The 20044-nt window shown below is 36.0% G+C and overlaps 2 protein-coding genes across 10 annotated transcripts in view; both read left to right on the top strand.

Moving 5' to 3' along the window:
- Positions 1–326: 326 nt before the first annotated feature.
- rbm45 (RNA binding motif protein 45) overlaps positions 327–20044 on the top strand; it is a 47844-nt gene continuing 28126 nt past the window's right edge. Inside the window, exons 1-10 of one of the 2 annotated variants that reach the window (XM_067410109.1) lie at positions 327–780; positions 855–977; positions 4493–4619; positions 4698–4817; positions 4939–5115; positions 7606–7735; positions 8042–8138; positions 8408–8571; positions 9656–9872; positions 14891–15406. In XM_067410109.1, the coding sequence (XP_067266210.1) occupies positions 511–780; positions 855–977; positions 4493–4619; positions 4698–4817; positions 4939–5115; positions 7606–7735; positions 8042–8138; positions 8408–8571; positions 9656–9848 (1401 nt within the window). In that variant the 5' untranslated portion in view covers positions 327–510 and the 3' untranslated portion in view covers positions 9849–9872; positions 14891–15406. Of the gene's footprint in view, positions 781–854; positions 978–4492; positions 4620–4697; positions 4818–4938; positions 5116–7605; positions 7736–8041; positions 8139–8407; positions 8572–9655; positions 9873–14890; positions 15407–20044 lie in introns of those variants that run through there. The other variant, XM_067410111.1, reaches the window with a different exon arrangement.
- Positions 17611–20044, top strand: part of osbpl6 (oxysterol binding protein-like 6) — a 78137-nt gene continuing 75703 nt past the window's right edge. For all 8 annotated transcript variants that reach the window (XM_067410104.1, XM_067410105.1, XM_067410098.1 and 5 more), the window contains exon 1: positions 17611–17848. The gene's annotated coding sequence lies outside the window, so the exon portion shown is untranslated. The remainder of the gene's footprint in view (positions 17849–20044) is intronic.

Raw genomic sequence — 20044 nt, 5'->3', positions numbered from 1 at the left:
GCCCGGAGCCTTGGATAAAATTGCAATTTTCTCATGATTTACAAATAGTTGGAAACATTTGGGATATTTTAAGTAACGTTACTCAAGTGAACAAAATATATAACACTGGCCTAGTGGTTTTTGGATATTTTACAGCAAAAATATTAGATATGGCACCTTTAAGAAAATTGAAAACAAATGTAAAAGTATAATAAATTGCATGTTTTCAATCGCTAAATATGAATTCATTGTTGCATACCACCCATGTGAGTTAATAAGTTATACAGTAGGTGGCGGTAATACTCCAAAGGAGTGAACGGCCATTTAGAAGAAGAAGAAGAAGAAGAAGAAGAATAGCAGCAGCTGCTGTGTTGTTGAGATGTCAGATTAATATCATTTTAAACGCATCCGAACACATTATTTCCTACACTGTAAGGCATTTTGACAAAATTTGGCAAAGCGGCTTCTTAGATTTGCTTGCTGGCTAAAAAAAAGGTCTAATAAATATAGATTTGATCCGTTACTGTGACTATGGACGACTCTAACCGAGCCTCTTCATATCTGGACGAGCCTGCAAACAGTCGGCTGTTCCTCGTCACCAGTAAGTCCATAACCGAAGAGATCATCCGAGAACACTTCACAGCTTTCGGGGAGATCCAGGACATATGGGTGGTGAAAGACAAGCAGACGAAAGAGTCGAAAGGAGTGGCGTTTGTGAAGTTCTCCAAATCCTCCCAGGCCTGCACTGCGATGGAGGAGATGCACGGCAGGTGTCTGGCTGAGGGAACCAAACCCATAAAGGTAGTTCAGTGCCACACATCACCTCATCCACTGGTACCGTATTATCTCACAGCTGTAATGTCCTGCTCGTGCAGGTGTTCATCGCTCAGTCCAGATCCTCCGGCAGCCACAGAGATGTGGAGGATGAGGAGCTCACCAGGATATTCGTCATGATCCCAAAATCCTTCAATGAAGACGATTTAAAAGAAACTTTTAAGGTATTGTGCTAGAAAGCATGTCTTGAGGGGTGAATGCATTAAAAAAAAAACATGTAAAAAAAAAAAGCATGTCAAATATTAACCCTAAAGGATATAAAATTTGAATTTACATTTAGTTATATTTAGCATAAAAGCAAAGAAATGTATTTCTAGGGCCAATATATCATGTGTCTTTTTATTTATTTTGATATTCTAACAGCAGTATAATGTAATGTAATTAAAACAGTTCTTTTAAGTAGAGAATGTGAGGTTGAGGAGCTCACCTGAATATCCCAAAATCCTTTACTGAGGAAGATTTAAAGGCACAATATGTAAGATTTTTGGATTAAAATATCCAAAAACAACTAAAAAAAATTTATATATTTTTTGACTTGTGTACATACATTATCCCAAATGTTTCCAACAATGTAAATCCAGAGAAATCAGCTTTTTAATTTTATTTGAACTAGTGTAACACCTAGGATTGCAAAATTCCGGGAATTTTCAAAGCTGGAAACTTTCGATCGGAATATATGGGAATTAACTGTAATTAATGGGAATAAACAGGGAATTTGCAAAATTGCAGGTTATCCTATAACAGGGTACTTAAATGTAGTTGAAAAACATCTTGCATAATTTTGGTTAAAACAACCAGATTTAATGCAGTTTCAGTTGAATTTTTACCCTGCACATTCCTTACTATTATTGAGGACACACCCCCTGCATGCACTGTGCACTCCCCCAGTCCATAACGTGCACATTTGATCAAAAATACAGAAAAAAACATAACTACAATTTAAAATAATGGTATAATAATTGATACACACAAAAATATAATTTATTCCTGTGATGGCAAAGCTGAATTTTCAGCATCATTTCTCCAGTCTTCAGTGTCACATGATCCTTCAGATATCATTCCAACATGCTAACACAACTGTTTCCAACAATGTTAATAACAAATAAGTATCAAATCAGCAAAATTTGACTGATTTCTGAAATGTGACACTGAAATAAATAGCACATAACAATTGCTGCAATAAAAATATATTTAATTTACATATATACTAAATTAGAATTAATTGAATGCAAAAAATAAATAACTGTTATTTCATGTTATGACCAAACATGTTTATATTTGTTTTTATATGACACATTTTATATAAATATTATAAATCTGTATAAATTTCCCAAAATTTCCAACGAATTCCCATAAATTCCTGTGAATTCCCATAAATTCCTGTTAAGTTTCCAAATTGGAATATTTCCAAAATTCCTCAGGTTAAGTTTTACCGGAAATTTACAGGAAACTTTCCGCCCCTTTGCAACCCTAGTAACACCCAGTCGCCTTTCAATGATGTCATATCCACGTTACCAGACGCTTTAATATATCACATGTTTTAATAGACGGGTGAGCAACTGTTGTGATATATTTATAGACTGAAAACAAATTATTGTTATATAGCTCAACACGTTTAGTCCTATTGTTTGCATCTTGTTTTCACGAGTAACATGTTTGAACATCAGAGACGACGTTATTCTGTCAAGTGACTAACAGCATAATCAGAGAGAGCTTTATTTGTAGTAACACAGTATTTTCTCCACCGTACAATATCTTTTAAGATAAACTGCATGCAAATATTTAGCAAAAAGTCCTCCAGCGTTTATTAATATGATATTCTGACATCGATCTAGCTTACTGCAATGTGCAATAAGTGTTTCGTAATTTCGTTTAGTATGATTGTTTTGACCAAGTAAAACTCCACAATTTTAACTTGTCAAATAAAGTGACCTGTATGAACAGTAATTCAGCACTTGGCTGTTTCATTAGAATGCAATATAATAATGTGAATTTAAGTGATCAAACGTAACTGTAACAAAGTTGAAGTTCAGGGGAGACGGAAGCAGATGTTAAATGTAACTTTAATCGTAAAATAAACATAAACAACAAAATGAAAGGAGCAGCAGCATCCGACTACATCGTATAAGCATAATAAAAACTGCAGTGTAAAATAGGGCTGGGTATTGTGACACAATTTTCATGATTCGATTAATTTCCTCTTCACATGCTTTCGATTCAATTACGATTTCGATTCGATTGGATATCAATTATTTTGGATCAGTTACTGTAAATGCCAAATTTTCTAGAGGAAAGAAACTACACATGGGAGTCAGTTGGTACTACTATAAAAATACTGAAGGTTTAAATTAACTTATTTATATAGAAACACTTAAATTACACTCAGTGATGTTTTTTTATAATAAATAAAGTTTAGATTCACATAATCATATTTCTACTCCAGTTCATTTTTTTCAAAAATACACATTTAAATCGCGGCTGTCATAACTGATTTATTCAAACATGCATTAAATATCGAAGAACATTAAAAATTATAATGAATATGTAACGGTGCATAGCTATATTTATCAGAATGCTGCTTTCTAGAGTTCACTTTCTAGCTGACTAATGAGTTTATGGTCACTGAATATGATTTTCTGAGGTTAATGTGACGTTACGTGACAATGTTTACAAGCTGTTTTATTGACGTCTTTCCGAGGTTGAAACACTTTTTGAGCGATTACACGAGACATGATACGGATTTCGGTAAGTTGTCCTGTATATTTTAACATACCTTCAGATGTTCATGCATGTTTATTTCGCGCTGTAACTGGTATTAAAGCGGAGGAGAGGATGTTCACATGCTTCTCTTTAACTGAGGTGCTACAGAGATCTGTCACGTCACACCAAATGGTGTTTATTTTTTGAATCTCATAATAAGATGGATGTCATTTGAAATCTGAGACTTTGCTTCATATGAAAAAGTAACAAAGATTATTGTGATTTATTGGATGGGAGGCGCTGCATATTCTGCTCCTTCATCAACTGAAAACAGACTAGACTAATCGATTCTTGGGATTTAAGAATCGATATCGGTTCCTAAAAATGAGAAATCGATATTTTTTACCCAGCCCTAGTGTAAAATGTCCCGGGCTCTCGACCCGTCCTGCTTCATACCACAGTAACATTAATAAAACTTTAATACATTAACTCATTCATAAACATGATTTCTTCCTGAGTCCCGTCCGATTGCTTCCCATCGGCTGTGGAGGTGAAGACTACAACTCCCATGATTCTGCGCTCATTCACGGTGCCATCATGCTACGCCTTTGTTAATGTTTTGAGTAAGCAGCGAAACTTACATACTGTGCCTTTTAAAAGAAACTTTTAAGGTATTTTCATTTCACCCCAAATCCAAAAGGAAATTAAATTAGAAATTCTGTTTTGCATAAAGGTGAGAAAATTTATTTCTTGCACCAAATAGGTCTTTTTTCACCCATTAATAACCGTTATAACGTATTAAAAATGGGGAAAATTTGATACAATTTTATCATGAAAATTATGCATGGACTCTTAATGGTCCAAAGAAACAGGCTAAGCAAAATATAATTTCTTATACCTTTTATTTGATTTTAAGCTGAAATATGACCCAGATATTTTTGACGGGTTATTCTCTCTCTCTTTACTGTCTTTTCCACAGGAGTATGGAGATATAGAGTACGCTATCATTATAAGGAATAAGACCACAGGTGAAAGCAAAGGTCTGGGATACGTGAGGTTCCACAAACCCTCACAAGCCGCCAAAGCCATAGAAAACTGTGACAAGAGTAAGTGTGTAGTTTGCTCTACTTTATGACTACAGCTGGTGTTTTTCATATGTGTGCATAATCCATCTGTCTCTGCAGCTTTCAGAGCTATTTTAGCTGAGCCCAGAACCAAAACTGCATCCGCAGACAACGACTATTTCGGCAACCCCAGAACGGAGCCGTCCGTAAATGACCCAGGCTCCAGCTCGTACGCCTTCGGTGAGTATCAGGCCATCGGCACACTTCAGGTTTGGTTTGTGCACATGCTTTTGTTTGAGGATGGCAGCACGGTGTTTGGTTTCCTGAGGGTTTAGTTTTATCCTCCCATGGTTTCCTGCAGCACATGAGTCCAGCAGCTACGCCACAGGGGACACGTGGAACTCGGACATCATCACTCGGTGCCTGATGGTGTCGTCACGGGCTGCGGTCACGCAGGAGCAGATCTACGGATTGTTTGACCTGATCCCGGGGATGGATTTCTGTGAGCTGCAGATAGATCAGTACGGCTTCAGCAAAGGTTATATATCACACACTCCGCTACAGTGTTTCTCTCTGTGCACAACTACTTCTTTTTATAGGGTAATTTTCCCCAAAATTACAGTTCTGTCATAGTCATAAATTACATACTGTCATAGTTTATTCTCCATAAAAATATCATATAAGTAGTAGAGGTCGACTGATTGATTGGCAAAACTGATTTATCGGTCATAAATTACATACTGTCATAGTTTATTCTCCATAAAAATTTCATATTAGTAGTCAATATCATCCATAGTAGTCAATAGTAGTCCACAATGACGTGGTCCAAAATATATTTTTTTTACTCCGATCGTAGAAGGTTGGAGCAGCACAACTGTTTTCAACATTGATAATTAGAAATGTTTCTTGATCATCAAATCATCGTATTAGAATGATTTCTGAAGGATCATGTGACACTGAAGACTGGAGTAATGATGCTGAAAATTCAGCTTTGATCACAGGAATAAATTACAGTTTAACACATTCACATAGAAAACAGCTATTTTTAAACTGTAATAATACTTCACAATATTTCTGTTTTTACTGTAATTTTGATCAAATAAATGCAGCCATAGTGAGCTTTCAAAACACAATAGGAAATCTTACTGACCCCAAGTTTATATATATACCTTATACCTTTAAATATTAAATATATATACACCAATTTATATATAATATAATATAATATATATTATATTATATTATATTATATTATATTATATTATATTATATTATATTATATTATATTATATTATATTATAATATAAATATTTAAAGCTGCTGTAGAACATCTTTTAAAAAGATGTAATATAAGTCTAAGGTGTCCCCTGAATGTGTCTGTGAAGTTTCAGCTCAAAATACCCCGTAGATTTGTTTTTATTCATTTTTTTAACTGCCTATTTTGGGGCAGTTGTGTTTATGAATTATACAGACTGCAAGTGTTTAAAAATGAAAATAACGACAGTCTTGTCTCCGTGAATACAGTAAGAAACGATGGTAACTTTAACCACATTTAACAGTACATTAGCAACATGCTAACGAAACATTTAGAAAGACAATTTACAAATATCACTAAAAATATCATGATATCATGGATCATGTCAGTTATTATTGCTCCATCTGCCATTTTTCACTATTGTTCTTGCTTGCTTACCTAGTCTGATGATTCAGCTGTGCACAGATCCAGACGTTCTGCCCTTGTCTAATGCCTTTCATAAGGTCTTTTAAACAAATGAGATTTATATAAGAAGGAGGAAAAAATGGAGTTTGAGACTCAATGTATGTCATTTCCATGTACTGAACTCTAATGGACCCTTCCCTAAACCCCGCCCTCCTTAGTTACTGTTGTTACGCCTGTCAAGCTTTCGGGTCTGGCAAGTCATCAAAAAATATCCACGACATAATATGCAACCGATTAGAAAATAATTTTGATCAAAATTGAAGCTAAAGCTCCCTGCTCAAGCAGCAGCCGCCTCATATGCTGACCATTCAAATGGGAAACAATTTATTGATAAAAAGCTTTGTTCATCCACAGCAGGTTAAGTGAAATTAGTGAAAATATAAATCAAACAGCTTATCCATAAGTCTTGTGGCATAAACAAGACGTTAGCCTGACCACTTTGCAATGATAACATTCTCCCGCTTATATTTTTAGCACGCCAGACTAACGTAACTCTGTCTTGCTTTTAATAATTTTATTTCATGTTCAAATATATGCATTATGAACAAAGAACCGTCATTATTTCCAAGCAATGATGTGCTGAGTTAGCTAGCTAGCTAACCTACCCGTCAGATTGTCCTACCCGGGCTTACTGCATATGCATACATCAATATTACATCAGTGTTGTCATGATAAATAACACAAAATTACTGTATATGCACTATTATAAGGGTAGGTTCAGGGTTGGGGTAGGTGTAGATGTTAATAAAGCCATAGACCACGTTAATATCACGCTGGAAGCACAATCTGATAGGTAAGTTAACGTTTGCATTTTTCGGATTTTGTCAGATTTTGATAACGTTACCTACTGTTTCAATGGGAGGTAGCAAAATCTGACAGGGTAGCACAAATTTTCAGAACACCGGCATTCCTCCACTTGGGTTTTAGGTGTCGGGAAGGGAAAAACTTTTAGGATACCGGGTATCAGGTTAACACAATCCATAAGCACAACGCTTCGGCATTTTCTCTCGCTCGAAAGCTTGACAGACCTCCCGCGCCCAGTAACGGTTGCTAAACCACGATTGGCCTGTGGCGGTTTTCGGGCGTGGCTTAGCGAAGGGTCCATTATTCAACTATGCCAAGGTAAATTAAATTTTTGGTTCTAGGGCACCTTTAATATATATTAAAATTCAGTTAGTTCCTCAAACTAAGCTGTTGTATGACTTCCAAATGCTTCTGCAGAAGACGTGATGGAAAGAGTAAATTAGTTAACTTAACCCGCAGTCTTTTATAGTCTGATTCATTTCCCAGTATGTGTGTGTCCTGCAGGTCAGGTGGTCGTCCGCTATAATAACCTGGGCTCTGCGGTTTATGCCAAAGAGAAGCTGAATGGGTTTGAGTATCCGCCTGGTAACCGCCTGTCAGTGACTTACATAGACGATGGGGAGGACAGGACAAGGTAGAGTCCACTTTACCTTCATCTGAATTTAAAATGATACATGCTGCCTCATTAACAGATCGTCTCTTGTCTCATTCTGTTATTGATAAATTCATTACTTAACCTGTCTCTTCTGTTGCATAAGGGGTTGTGGGGAATATAGCCAAAAACTTTGTAAATCCACAGGAAATAGTAGACCATCTGGGTACCTTTAGGTTACTGTTTTTCATTTGGATTGAACTATTATGTAGTTGTAGACTGCTATAGCTCACATGAGGCTCTATGTATCCGAGTGCAGATTTTGTGAGTGGTGTTGTGTGTGTTCAGTCCCGTGGGGAAGATGGCGATGCAGCTCGTGGCGGCTCAGATGATGTCGATGGTGTGGAACGGCCCCTCTGGAGCGCAGCTAATGAAGACTAGCGCGGTGGGTCATGTGTTCATACAACCAGAGAAATCTGCAGATTTCTTAGTCACTTCTGTCGTGTCTCTAAATGAGTAATTTCTTCAAAACGTTCACTTTTATGTTCCATGGAAGACAGAAAGTCATACAGTTCTGGAACAACATAAGATTTTATGAGTTATCACATTATGATCTTTGTACATGCTGTGGACCCTTGTTACATTTCCGGGGTTTTCAGAAGCACGATCAGAAGTCATCAAACTGATTATCGAGTGTTCCCTGTGTTCCTGTAGGGCTATACAGTGCCTCCTGTAGCTCAGAAAGCACGTGTGCAGACTGATGTAGCCCTTCCACCTCTGAAGAAACTAGTGTCGCCTGACAGTGTGGTGAAGGAGAGACTCTTTGTCATCTTCAACCCCTCGCCTCTGCCTGTGGATGTGCTGGAGGACGTGTTCTGGTGTGTGTGTCTTCATGATTAATTTACACAGAGATCACCTGAGCGAGTGTATTACCTGCATCTAGCTAATATTCTTCATAATAATCTTATATTCATAATCACAAAATCAATTTGAATGTCCGCTGAGGAAAGAGATATCTTTGTCCTTTTAACATTTAAGACCTTCCCATGACACCGCTAATCAATGCATTTGTCAGTTGCGTCTCATAAGTAAAAACAACATCCTTGTTTCCTTGTTTCAGTCCATTTCAAAATAAAAGTCTTTGCGACTGACTCACTCATCTAATGGCGTATTAATGCAAGTCAAAATCACTAACGGACTCTTTCTCAATACCAAAAAACACAAGTTATTTATATAAAATATTATTTATTGAACAATAATATTTAAATGAACAACAATAGCCATTATAACAGTATAAGACGTAAAATAGGAAATAAACACAAGCAAACCGTTCAGTCAAATGTCCAAAAGCAGTGCTCTAGTTAGTACAGGATTTAATTTCAATGTAAATATGAAGTAATGAAACTTATTATAGCCCTTAAGCCAAATCTGTTAGCTCTGGAACAAGTAATAGATTAGCGATTGCCCATTTGATGTACCCAAAACGAATTATACCTCATGTTAAACACTATCTACATAAGAGCCAGCGGCAAATCCCAAAGCACTGGCCGAATGAAGCTGTTCTCTGTGGGTACATGAGCACTGAACGGTCGCTGACAGGCCGGAGCTCGCATCTCAGAAAGCGTCTAAACAAATTTTCAAATAGCTGCTGTTTACATATAAATCCCATATCTGAGGTCTAAACAACTATATTCTTGCCTAAAAAACTCTTAAAACTACATTCTGTTACAAAATAACAGTAGCATCTATAAAAATATAGTGGGTTGTACTTGTTGTGAGAATGCTGACATGATATAATAATATATTAGATGTTTCATAGGTAACAATAATAATAATAAAAAAAAAAAACATTGTTATAATTGGTAAGTTTGATTAATTTCCAATTGATAATCATTCAGAAATGTTAATGGACAGTTCAGACTGCTTTTCTGTGGTAATTAGCACTGTGTTCTCTCCACGCAGTCGTTTCGGTTCCCTGATGGAGGTTTACTTGGTTCCAGGCCGGAATGTGGGATATATAAAGTATGCCGACCGGAAGTCGGCTCACGACGCCATAGCGCTGCTGCATGGGAAAGTGATTAACGGGGTCAAGATGAAGGTCATGCTGGCAGACCCACCGAAAGAGGAGTCACACAAACGCCAGAGAACTTACTGACCTTTGACCTTACGACAGACACAGGTAAGTCAGCTCAGTAGGTAAGACACTGTGAAACGAATTAAATATTTATGAATTACCACAACATTGCTATTTCTGCTGTGAGTGCAAGAGCAATAAAGAAAACAAGCTGAAAATTATGACACAATCTGTTATATTCTATTGAGAGTGAACTTGTTCCAGAATAAGTTGATGACTTGAGACATGATGCACCATTGACAACTAAACTGACCGCTCATATATGCTACCTGGAGAAACAATCCTGCTCTTTTGGACAAATTACAGGAAATGATTTGTTTATTTCTATATCAGTCCGTTAACAATGTCACGTCGGTCGAACAGAAACAGTCATTCAAACAAAGCATGCAGTTCATATCTGTCCTCTACATTTGAATTGAGATCATAAAATTACTTTTATGTGCTTGTAATAATTTTTCTAGCTTTATATTAGAGATGCAGTGTGTAATTTCACTGGCACTAGTCAGACAGAATATACAACCGTTCAAAAGTTTGTTGTCTGTAAGAATTAAAAATATATATATTTTTTAAGATGTGACTTCTGTTCATTAAGGCTGCATTTGTTTTATATAAAATACAGTAAAAGCAGTAAAACTGTGAAATATTATTAAAATTTAAAATAACTGTTTTCTATGTGAATTCTATGAATAGAAAGAAGATGAATAACTGCAGTTTATTGATTTAATAACTGCATTTATTGGATACAACATATTTGTTTCATTTATTTTATAACATGACATGTCTTTACTTTTGACCAGTTTAATGAATCCTTGCTGAAAGTATTGATTTCTTTCAGAAAAAAAAATAAAAAATAAAATAATCTTACTGACCCCAAGCTACTGAAAAGTGTAACTAAATTGACAAGAGCCCAAAACTGCCGCACCTGCCAGTGGCGGGTGAACCGAGAACATTTGCTATAATTGTTTCTTATAATCCATGAACGGTATTTTGCATATTTTTAAACTGGCTAAATGAGTAATGTTTAAGCTTTGTAGTTCGTCTTCATCAAATGTGCACAGCAAATGTGTACAGACAAATTGTATAATCAACGTTCACAATTAAAGGTGCCCTAGATTCAAAAATTGAATTTACCTCGGCATAGTTAAATAACAAGAGTTCAGTACATGGAAATGACATACAGTGAGTCTCAAACTCCATTGTTTCCTCCTTCTCATATAAATCTCATTTGTTTAAAAGGCCTCCGAAGAACAGGCAAATCTCAACATAACACTGACTGTTACGTAACAGTCAGGATCATTAATATGTATGACCCCAATATTTGCATATGGCAGCTCATGATCCCAACATTATGAAAGGCAATACACAAGGGCAGCCAGTATTAACATCTGGATCTGTGCACAGCTGAATCATCAGACTAGGTAAGCAAGCAAGAACAACAGCGAAAAATGGCAGATGGAGCGATAATAACTGACATGATCCATGATATCATGATATTTTTAGTGATATTTGTAAATTGTCTTTCTAAATGTTTCGTTAGCATGTTGCTAATGTACTGTTAAATGTGGTTAAAGTTACCATCGTTTCTTACTATATTCACGGAGACCAGAGCCGTCACTATTTTCATTTTTAAACACTTGCAGTCTGTGTAATTCATAAACAACTTCATTCTTTATAAATCTCTCCAACAGAGTGCTCTGTGGCTAAAGCTAACATTACACCATCAAACTCATTCAGAATCAAATGTAAACATCCAAATAAACACTGTACTTGACGAACACTTTGTAAAGATCCATTTTGAGGGTTATATTAGCTGTGTGAACTTTTATTTATGTTGTTTAAGGCAAGCGCGAGCTCTTGGGGCGTGGAGCACGATAATTTAAAGGGCCACACACCCTGAATCGGCTCATTTATAATGATGCCCCAAAATAGGCAGTTAAAAAAATTAATAAAAAAAATAAATCTATGGGGTATTTTGAGCTGAAACTTCACAGACACATTCAGGGGACACCTTAGACTTATATTACATCTTTTTTTTAAAAAAAAAAAGTTTTAGGGCACCTTTAAAGCATAATTATGATTAATAGTAATGTGCTTCTGCTGTGATTCTTTAACTGCAGCTCACAATACAGTAATTCAGACATGGCTGACAGGAGCAGATGGCAGATGCAGGAGTTTTGGGAATCTTTTCTGAGTTTTTATAATTCTGTTTGGTGCCACTAGTGTTGCAGAAATTAAATGCTTTATCTTTAAAATCTTACTGGTCTTATTGTGAAATGAATCAGTCTGAATCATTTACTTTAGTCAAACTGTCATGACTTGCTCTTCCTGTGTTATGCTTACTTCATGTCTATGATGGCCATGCTGCAGTTATAGGATTAGTTCACTTTAAAATGAAAATTAGCCCAAGCTTTACTCACCCTCAAGCCATCCTCAGTGTATATGACTATCTTTTTTCACATGAACACAGAGAAATGTTAATAAATATCCTGATGCATCCGAGCTTTATAATGGCAGTGAACGAGACCAATGAGTTTGAAGCACAAGAAAGTGCCTCCATCCATCATAAACGCACACCACACAGCTCCACGGGGATAATAAAGGCCTTCTGAAGCGAAGCGATGCATTTTTTAAGAAAAATCCATATTTAACATGTTATGAAGGAAAACATCTTTCTTCCGCCAGACCGCCTTCTGTATTCAACTTGCGTAGAAAGTGTAACGCTCTTGCAGTTCAAAACGCTTATGCTACATCCTGTGCCTTCCCTTCCCTACTTTTTAACTTATGGAAAAAGCTTAAACTGACGCGACGTCAGTTACACTTTCTTCTTGAGTTGAATACGGAAGGCAGTCTGCAAGTTAAAAACGTCCACTTTCCAACGTTTTATGGACACTGTCTTGGGAGAGCTATGTGGGAAAAATTGCTTTGTGTATATTGACAATATTATCGCCTACTCTCCATCTGTTACTCAGCATTTCCTTGATCTCCAAGCTGTTTTCCCAAAGAACCTGTGATTGTAAGTAAGTTCTGCTTGCATGAAGTGACATTCCTGGGTCAAGTAGTCAATATCCAAGGCATTTCAGCTGACTCTAGTAAAACTATTTGTACCTATACTGAGCAAAGAAATCTGAAGGAAGTCCAGGGTTTCCTTGTACTAGTACCACAGATTTGTCCCAACTTTTCCAGAATTGCTGAGCCACTTAACCACTTGAACAACTGAAAACATGCTTGATGACTCCACCCAACCTTGGCCACCCTAATTTAGAGTATCCATTCATAGTGTACACGGATGCCAGTGAGACAGGACTGGGTGCGGTGCTGACCCAAAAGTGGGGACAAAGTGTAGAGGAGGAAATACCTTATGCCAGTGGAAGTCATAATGCTGCTGAGACAAACAACTCTGCAACAGAGAGGGAATGTTTAGCCGTAATATGGCCGTTAGACAGCACTCCATGTTCATTGTTGTTACCGAGCATTCTGCTTTGCGGAAGCAAGATATTTTAAGTCATGACTTGTTAAATATGGATATTTTTCTTACACAAACCCATCACTTCACTTCACTGCCATTATAAATCTCGGATGCGCCAGGATATTTAAAGGTGCCCTAGAACCTTTTTTAAGATGTAATATAAGTCTAAGGTGTCCCCTGAATGTGTCTGTGAAGTTTCAGCTCAAAATACCCCATAGATTTTTTAAATTCATTTTTTAACTGCCTATTTTGGGGCATCATTAATGAGCCGATCATAAATGAGCCGATTCAGGGCTACTGGCCCTTTAATTCTCCTGCTCCACGTCCACGGAACTCACGCTTGCCTTGAACAGTGCATAAACAGAGTTTACACAGCTAATATAACCCTCAAATGGATCTTTACAAAGTGTTCGTCATGCATTTGATTATGTGAGTATTGTATACTGTTATATTGTTTACATTTGATTCTGGATGAATTTGAGGCTGTGCTCCGTGGCTAACGGCTAACGCTACACTGTTGGAGAGATTTATAAAGAACGAAGTTGTGTTTATGAATTATACAGACTGCAGGTGTTTAAAAATGAAAATAATGACGGCTCTTGTCTCCGTGAATACAGTAAGAAACAATGGTAACTTTAACCACATTTAACAGTACATTAGCAACATGCTAACGAAACATTTAGAAAGACAATTTACAAATATCACTAAAAATATCATGGATAATGTCTCCATCTGCCATTTTTCGCTATTGTTCTTGCTTACCTAGTCTGATGATTCAGCTGTGCACAGATCCAGATGTTAATACTGGCTGCCCTTGTGTAATGCCTTGAACATGGGCTGGCATATGCAAATATTGGGGTCATACATATTAATGATCCCGACTGTTACGTAACAGTCAGTGTTATGTTGAGATTCGCATGTTCTTCGGAGGTCTTTTAAACAAATGAGATTTATATAAGAAGGAGGAAACAATGGAGTTTGAGACTCACTGTATGTCATTTCCATGTACTGAACTCTTGTTATTCAACTATGCCGAGGCAAATTCAATTTTTGATTCAAGGGAACCTTTAATAAAACTCTGATTGTGTTCATCAGAAAGAAAGTCAAATACAGCGAGGATGGCTTAAAGCTTGGGGTAATTTTCATTTTAAAGTGGAGTAATCCTTTAATCCAATTGCTTTCAGATTTGACTCATCATTTTGGTATTGCGTTTTTTTTTGTTTTTTTTTTCTTGTTTGAATAGCCATTTTGCAGTCACATTCAACTTAGGACGGCAAAATTTCAATAGGAATTTGTACAATTGGGAATTGGAAAATGTTGTGTTGGATTCAAGTTTGTTGAACTTTGAACGTTTACCAATATCAGGATGCTGAGTTTGGACAACTGAGTTTTGCTTGCAAAATTTCGCCAAAGTTTCACTAATGCGACTGCGCCATTGCTCTGAAACATGACACAATACAGTAGTATAAAGTCGGTCACAACTTCTGTTTCATGCCGAGTTCAGACCTAAATAGACCCATCATTTAACATCATTTTCAGCAGTTCCTTGAGATTGTGGACTTGTATAACTGTGACTATGCTGTGTTTGTTCTTACAGAGTTTTAAGTGACATGACGCATGACCCCGACATGACAGGACGGATATTTACGATGACACGACCTCATTACGACGGACACTGACTGCCGTACTGCCGTTTCAGTTCTTTAATAGCAATGAAAGTGTTTTTGCTTTCTCTTTCTTTTTTTAAAATCTTGTTTACTGTGAGGAAAATGCCAGTAATTGAGACACGTAAAGGGACGGTTCACCCAAAAATCATCATTTACTCACCCGTGCCATTTTAAACCTTTGTGACTGACTTCCTTCTGTACTTTAAAGAATATTTTCTGAATGCAATGAAACAACATTGGAACCCATTGACTTTCTTTGTTGGGTCATACAGGTTTGAAACGACATGAGGGTGAGCAAATGATGTCTTTTTATTTTATTTTATTGTATTTTTGAGTGAACCATCCCAATTAAGAAAGGTGACAGACAAATGTCAGATGAGTTTGAGCTCACGCATAGACTGTATATGTGTCTGATGTGTATGGAATGACAAATAAAAAGAGTTTGACAAATTAAACAGTGTTTGTTTCTTAGTTCCTGTTAGTTTAACTGAGAGAATAGTTTAAACTGCCATGGAGTGTGTACAGATCTGCACATGTAAAACAACAGTCCCTTGTGGGTGTGAAATGTATTTAAGAGAACTGAAAGTTAACTTGAAATGATGTTCTCAATCTGTTTTATTCATGTCTGATTCAGCAAGAGGACAAATGTAACTGGAGTGGAGGGGTTGAGAAATGAAAGAGCTTGATGACGAAAGCATCTGCTTTCTGCTCTGTCCACCAGATGGAGGCAGTCCGATGGCTTCAGTAATTGGCTGTCTCAGGTCATATTCAAATGAATGGGATTGAATGTGCAGTTTGATGTGTGGTAATTGGAGGGATCTTAAATCCGTGGCTTTGAAGACCTTTCACAATAATCCCTCTGTTAATCATTTAACTTCGTCTCCATTTTCTTTCATCAAACTTGAACACATTTGTGTGTTGTATTTATTGCTATTTTACACAAGATATCAATCATTTAATAAAGATATTAGGTTATACAAATACAATTTGATTGGATCATTAAAAAAGATCCCCAACACCCAGCTTTTGTACAGTAGCATGATGCAGTTCACTTAAATTTCTTGACTTATTTGATTGGGCTGCCAAAAATTTGGTGGTTAATACACAAATGTGGACTAGAAATACACAGGATTTATTACTGAAACAATGGCACCAGGGGTCACGTGACCAGAATGCACACTGTTGTTTGAAGTATTGCATCCTGTTTTTTTTTTTTTTTACTATTTTTAAAAGTGTTACACTGTACAGTATGTGCTGCATGTATGAAGTAAAAACTAATATTCCAATCATTTATCAGGGTCCAAATATGCAGTCATGTTCAGTTCTTATTAGACATTCATAATACTTTATAAGTTTTTTTTTTTATACTTTTTTGATAAGTCACTGGTAGAAAGTTTGATTTGCATACATTTTTTTGGTATTACTATTTTATAAACATATTTATAGACTCATTAAGACAGGCTGCATTATAGATGCAACCTGCAGTGCTACAATGTTATTGTTTTATAGTTACAATGACTTTTTAGTAATTCCGATGTATTTCTGTAAAATAAGTAAATATATTGCTATTAATAGCCATTTTGTGTTCTTATACATACTTATTGTGAGTAATAATAGTTACTAATCTCTATGGCTTTAAGTAGTGGAAACATAGGATGCAATTCTCCTAAATCAAATGTTAAGAAATCATGAAGATGTGCTCATTATACATTTTAAAGGGTTAGTTCACCCAAAAATGAAAATAATGTCATTTATTACTTTGACTTAGGCGCTCTGAACCGCTGATTCGACACACTGATTAATTTGTGCTCCGATGCTTCCTGAAGCAGTGTTTTGAAATTGGCCAACACTAAATAAGTCGTTATTTTGTTTTATTGGCGCACCAAACATATTCTCGTGGCTTTATAATATTAATATAGAACCACTGTACTCACATGAACTGATTTAAATATGTTTTTAGTACATTAATGGATCTTGAGAGAGGAAATGTCATTGCTGGCTATGGAGGCCTCACTGAGCCATCATATTTCATCAAAAATATCTTAATTTGTGTTCCGAAGATTAACAAAGGTCTTATGGGTGTGAAACGACATGAGGGTAAGTAATACATGACATTATTTTCATTTTTGGGTGAACTAGCCCTTTAATGCTTTTTGGACATGTCGAATGCATATGGCTGTCGCAGCGATTTATTAAAATATATCTCCAATTGTGTTTATCTGAAAGAAGATAGTCATAGTCACCTAGGATGGCTTGATGGTGAATAAAACATTTTTGGGTGAACTATCCCTTTAATGAGTCTTTATGAATATACTAATAGAATAGTAATACTTATAATGAATTATAGCCCCATTTTAAGTGTGGTCTTCATAGAAAGTGTTACCTCTTTTTTTTATGATTGTATTTTTGCTAATTTAATAAGCTCTTCAGTTTGCAGTCCTAAAACATTTTTAAAAATGAGTTAAAATGGCAAATAAATCGGTGTGAAATAATATCTGATGTTTGCATGGTGATTGTCTGTTGTAAAACAAACCCGTAACGTTCTACATTACATACATTACAACACATAAGGATGGAATCCATCTCCTGGTTTTGCGTCTCGCCGCGTCCAGTGTTCCAGGAGGAGATCCAGTCCAGCCTTTACCGCAGACCTGCAGTCACCGTTACCGCAGCATCCGTCTAAACTGCCTTCAAATCCAGCCATACACAGCACTTTTCCTCACTTTCATACACCTAACCTTGAGATCCTCCTCAAATATAACTGTGATTATCTGCGGGGACTGACCGCTGACCGTGTGGGATAAATTTCATTTAACCGTGACTACAGCTTCGCTTAATTCACAGCATCGGGTTTCTGCGCAAGAAACGATGTGGACACCGAACCGCTGGTACGTACCGCTTCCGTTTCGTGTTTTTTTTATTTTCTTGTCGCACACACCAACAGCTAATTTCCTTCAGAATTGAGAGGTCCCGTCGCCAGTGTCCTCTAGATATTGATAAGCTGATTAAAATGGATGAACGGCAGCCACGCATCTTTGCAGATGGGAAAGTCTCTTCTGGAGTTATCACATATATATATGAAGCCTATAAGGTTGTGTGTTGTGATTCATTTTGAGCCTCATATGCTGTGTTTCCCGAATAACTGGAGCGCATATGAGGTCACTGAACCGGCCGAAACACAACCCCTTGTTTATCTAATCGCGCAGCATTGAAACGCTGTCATGCTGCGCTTGTGAACACCTGTGCGCGCGAGTTTAATGCCCCAGGCTTTAGTACAGGTGAAGAGCAGACTGATTATACCTGATTAGGTCATTTTGGGCGTCTGGCCCGGTGAACGTCTAAGGAAACTGGACCCTGCTGTCCACAACCGGGTGACTTTTTTGGGATCAAGCAACCCAAGGTCAGGCGCTGACATTGCGGTGTGTGTTTTAGAGACACTAGTATATCACTGCTGTAAGTTATTGTGATAATGTTGACCTCTTGAGCAGCTGCTGAGTTAATTCTGAGATGGCTCGTTTGACTTGAGTCAGTGTGGTTAGATGAGTCCTCAGTTTAACTCTCTGTGAACCACAGTGCAGCAGCAGAAACTCCACACACCTGATCTTTTAATAGAGTTGGTGTGTTTATTCAGCAATTAGTACTTCAGTCACACACACACACGGTTTTCCAAACTAGGATGACTTTGTTTATTCTGTGGAACACGAAAGGAGAAATTTGGTAGATTGTTCAGGCTGCTCTGGTTATACATGAGAGTGAATTGGGGCTCCAAAAATGTCACAGAAACACCATTCGAAGTGGCCCGTATGATTGCTGGGAACACAAATAACGTTCAACAAACACTATTTTTATTTTCTTATTGTATTTTACATGTAGTGTTATTATTATAGTATTTGTTAAAATTTTGAGTTGGATTTTATTTTAATGTGAATTTTAGTTTGTTTTAATTAAACGTGCTTTTATTTATTTTTTTAGCTTTATTTGTATTTTAGGTGTAATAATTTTAGTGCTTCATCCTAAAGTTTTTTATTATTTCAATTAGTGGTCAAGGCAACGTTAAATTTTTTTCAGAGTTTGTTTTTCAGCGTTTCATTACTGAAAACAATTTTATATAGGTTTCATTTATTTAACAATAACAGCATTGTTTACATTTATCAGAACAAAAAATGCTTTGATAAGCCAATGTGGGGCCCCATGAAATCCATCTAATTTTTCCCAAATTCCATTTTTTTTTTTTTTTTTTTCCAAATTCCGTTTTTTCCATTTGAATTTTTCTGTATTCCGTTTTGTTTGTTTTTTTTGTTTTTTTGGGGGGGACTTTTAATGTTTAAATTCAATTTTAGTAATCAAAAAGCATGCCTAATTAACTGAAATCATGAAACTTATACAATTTACCAAAAATTTATCAAAAGTTTAACAAAAATTACTTTTTTCTAGAGCCCTATGAACTACGTTTTATTTTATTTTTTTCTCAAAATCTGTTTTATTTTTACCAAATTGTGTGTTTTCTGTTTTAAGTTTTGTGAATTACATTTTAATGGTTTAATTAAATTTGAATAATAAAAAAGCATAACTAATTAATTGAATTCATAAAAACAACATTTTTTTTTATTTCATTTCTATAAAATGTTTTTTTTTTTTTTCCCAGAAATTCTGTTGTATTTTAATTTTTCTGGCAATCAAATGAAGGCATAAAATATTAATATATTTTATATTTTAATCATGACATTAAAACAAACTTTTTTTTTCAGACAAAGTGCTGCACAATTAGCTTTCCTTTTAAAATTAAAACATGAAAGAAAAATTGTGATTATTCCTTAAAAAATAAAGTTTTAATAATAATTTATTATTATTATTATTATTAGTGTTAGTATTATTATTACATTGAAACATAGCTAAATTGTACTGTACAACAGGCATATATGTCACAATTTCTTCAAGTTACACACCAAACTTTTATTTTGATGAGTTGCCATGAAGAGCTTGAGTATCTGTGTGTTTATGATATGATGATAGTTTTTCTGAAATGAAATGGTAAAATGCTCATGAAGTGACTCTCAGAGCGGCTCTGGAGATGAAGTTCATGC

This window comes from Chanodichthys erythropterus, chromosome 14 (genome assembly GCF_024489055.1).
Source record: "Chanodichthys erythropterus isolate Z2021 chromosome 14, ASM2448905v1, whole genome shotgun sequence".
In the NCBI taxonomy this organism is placed as follows: Eukaryota; Metazoa; Chordata; class Actinopteri; order Cypriniformes; family Xenocyprididae; genus Chanodichthys; species Chanodichthys erythropterus.
The sequence above is the reverse complement of the archived record's forward strand: the minus strand, read 5'-3'. Positions and strand labels throughout refer to the sequence as shown.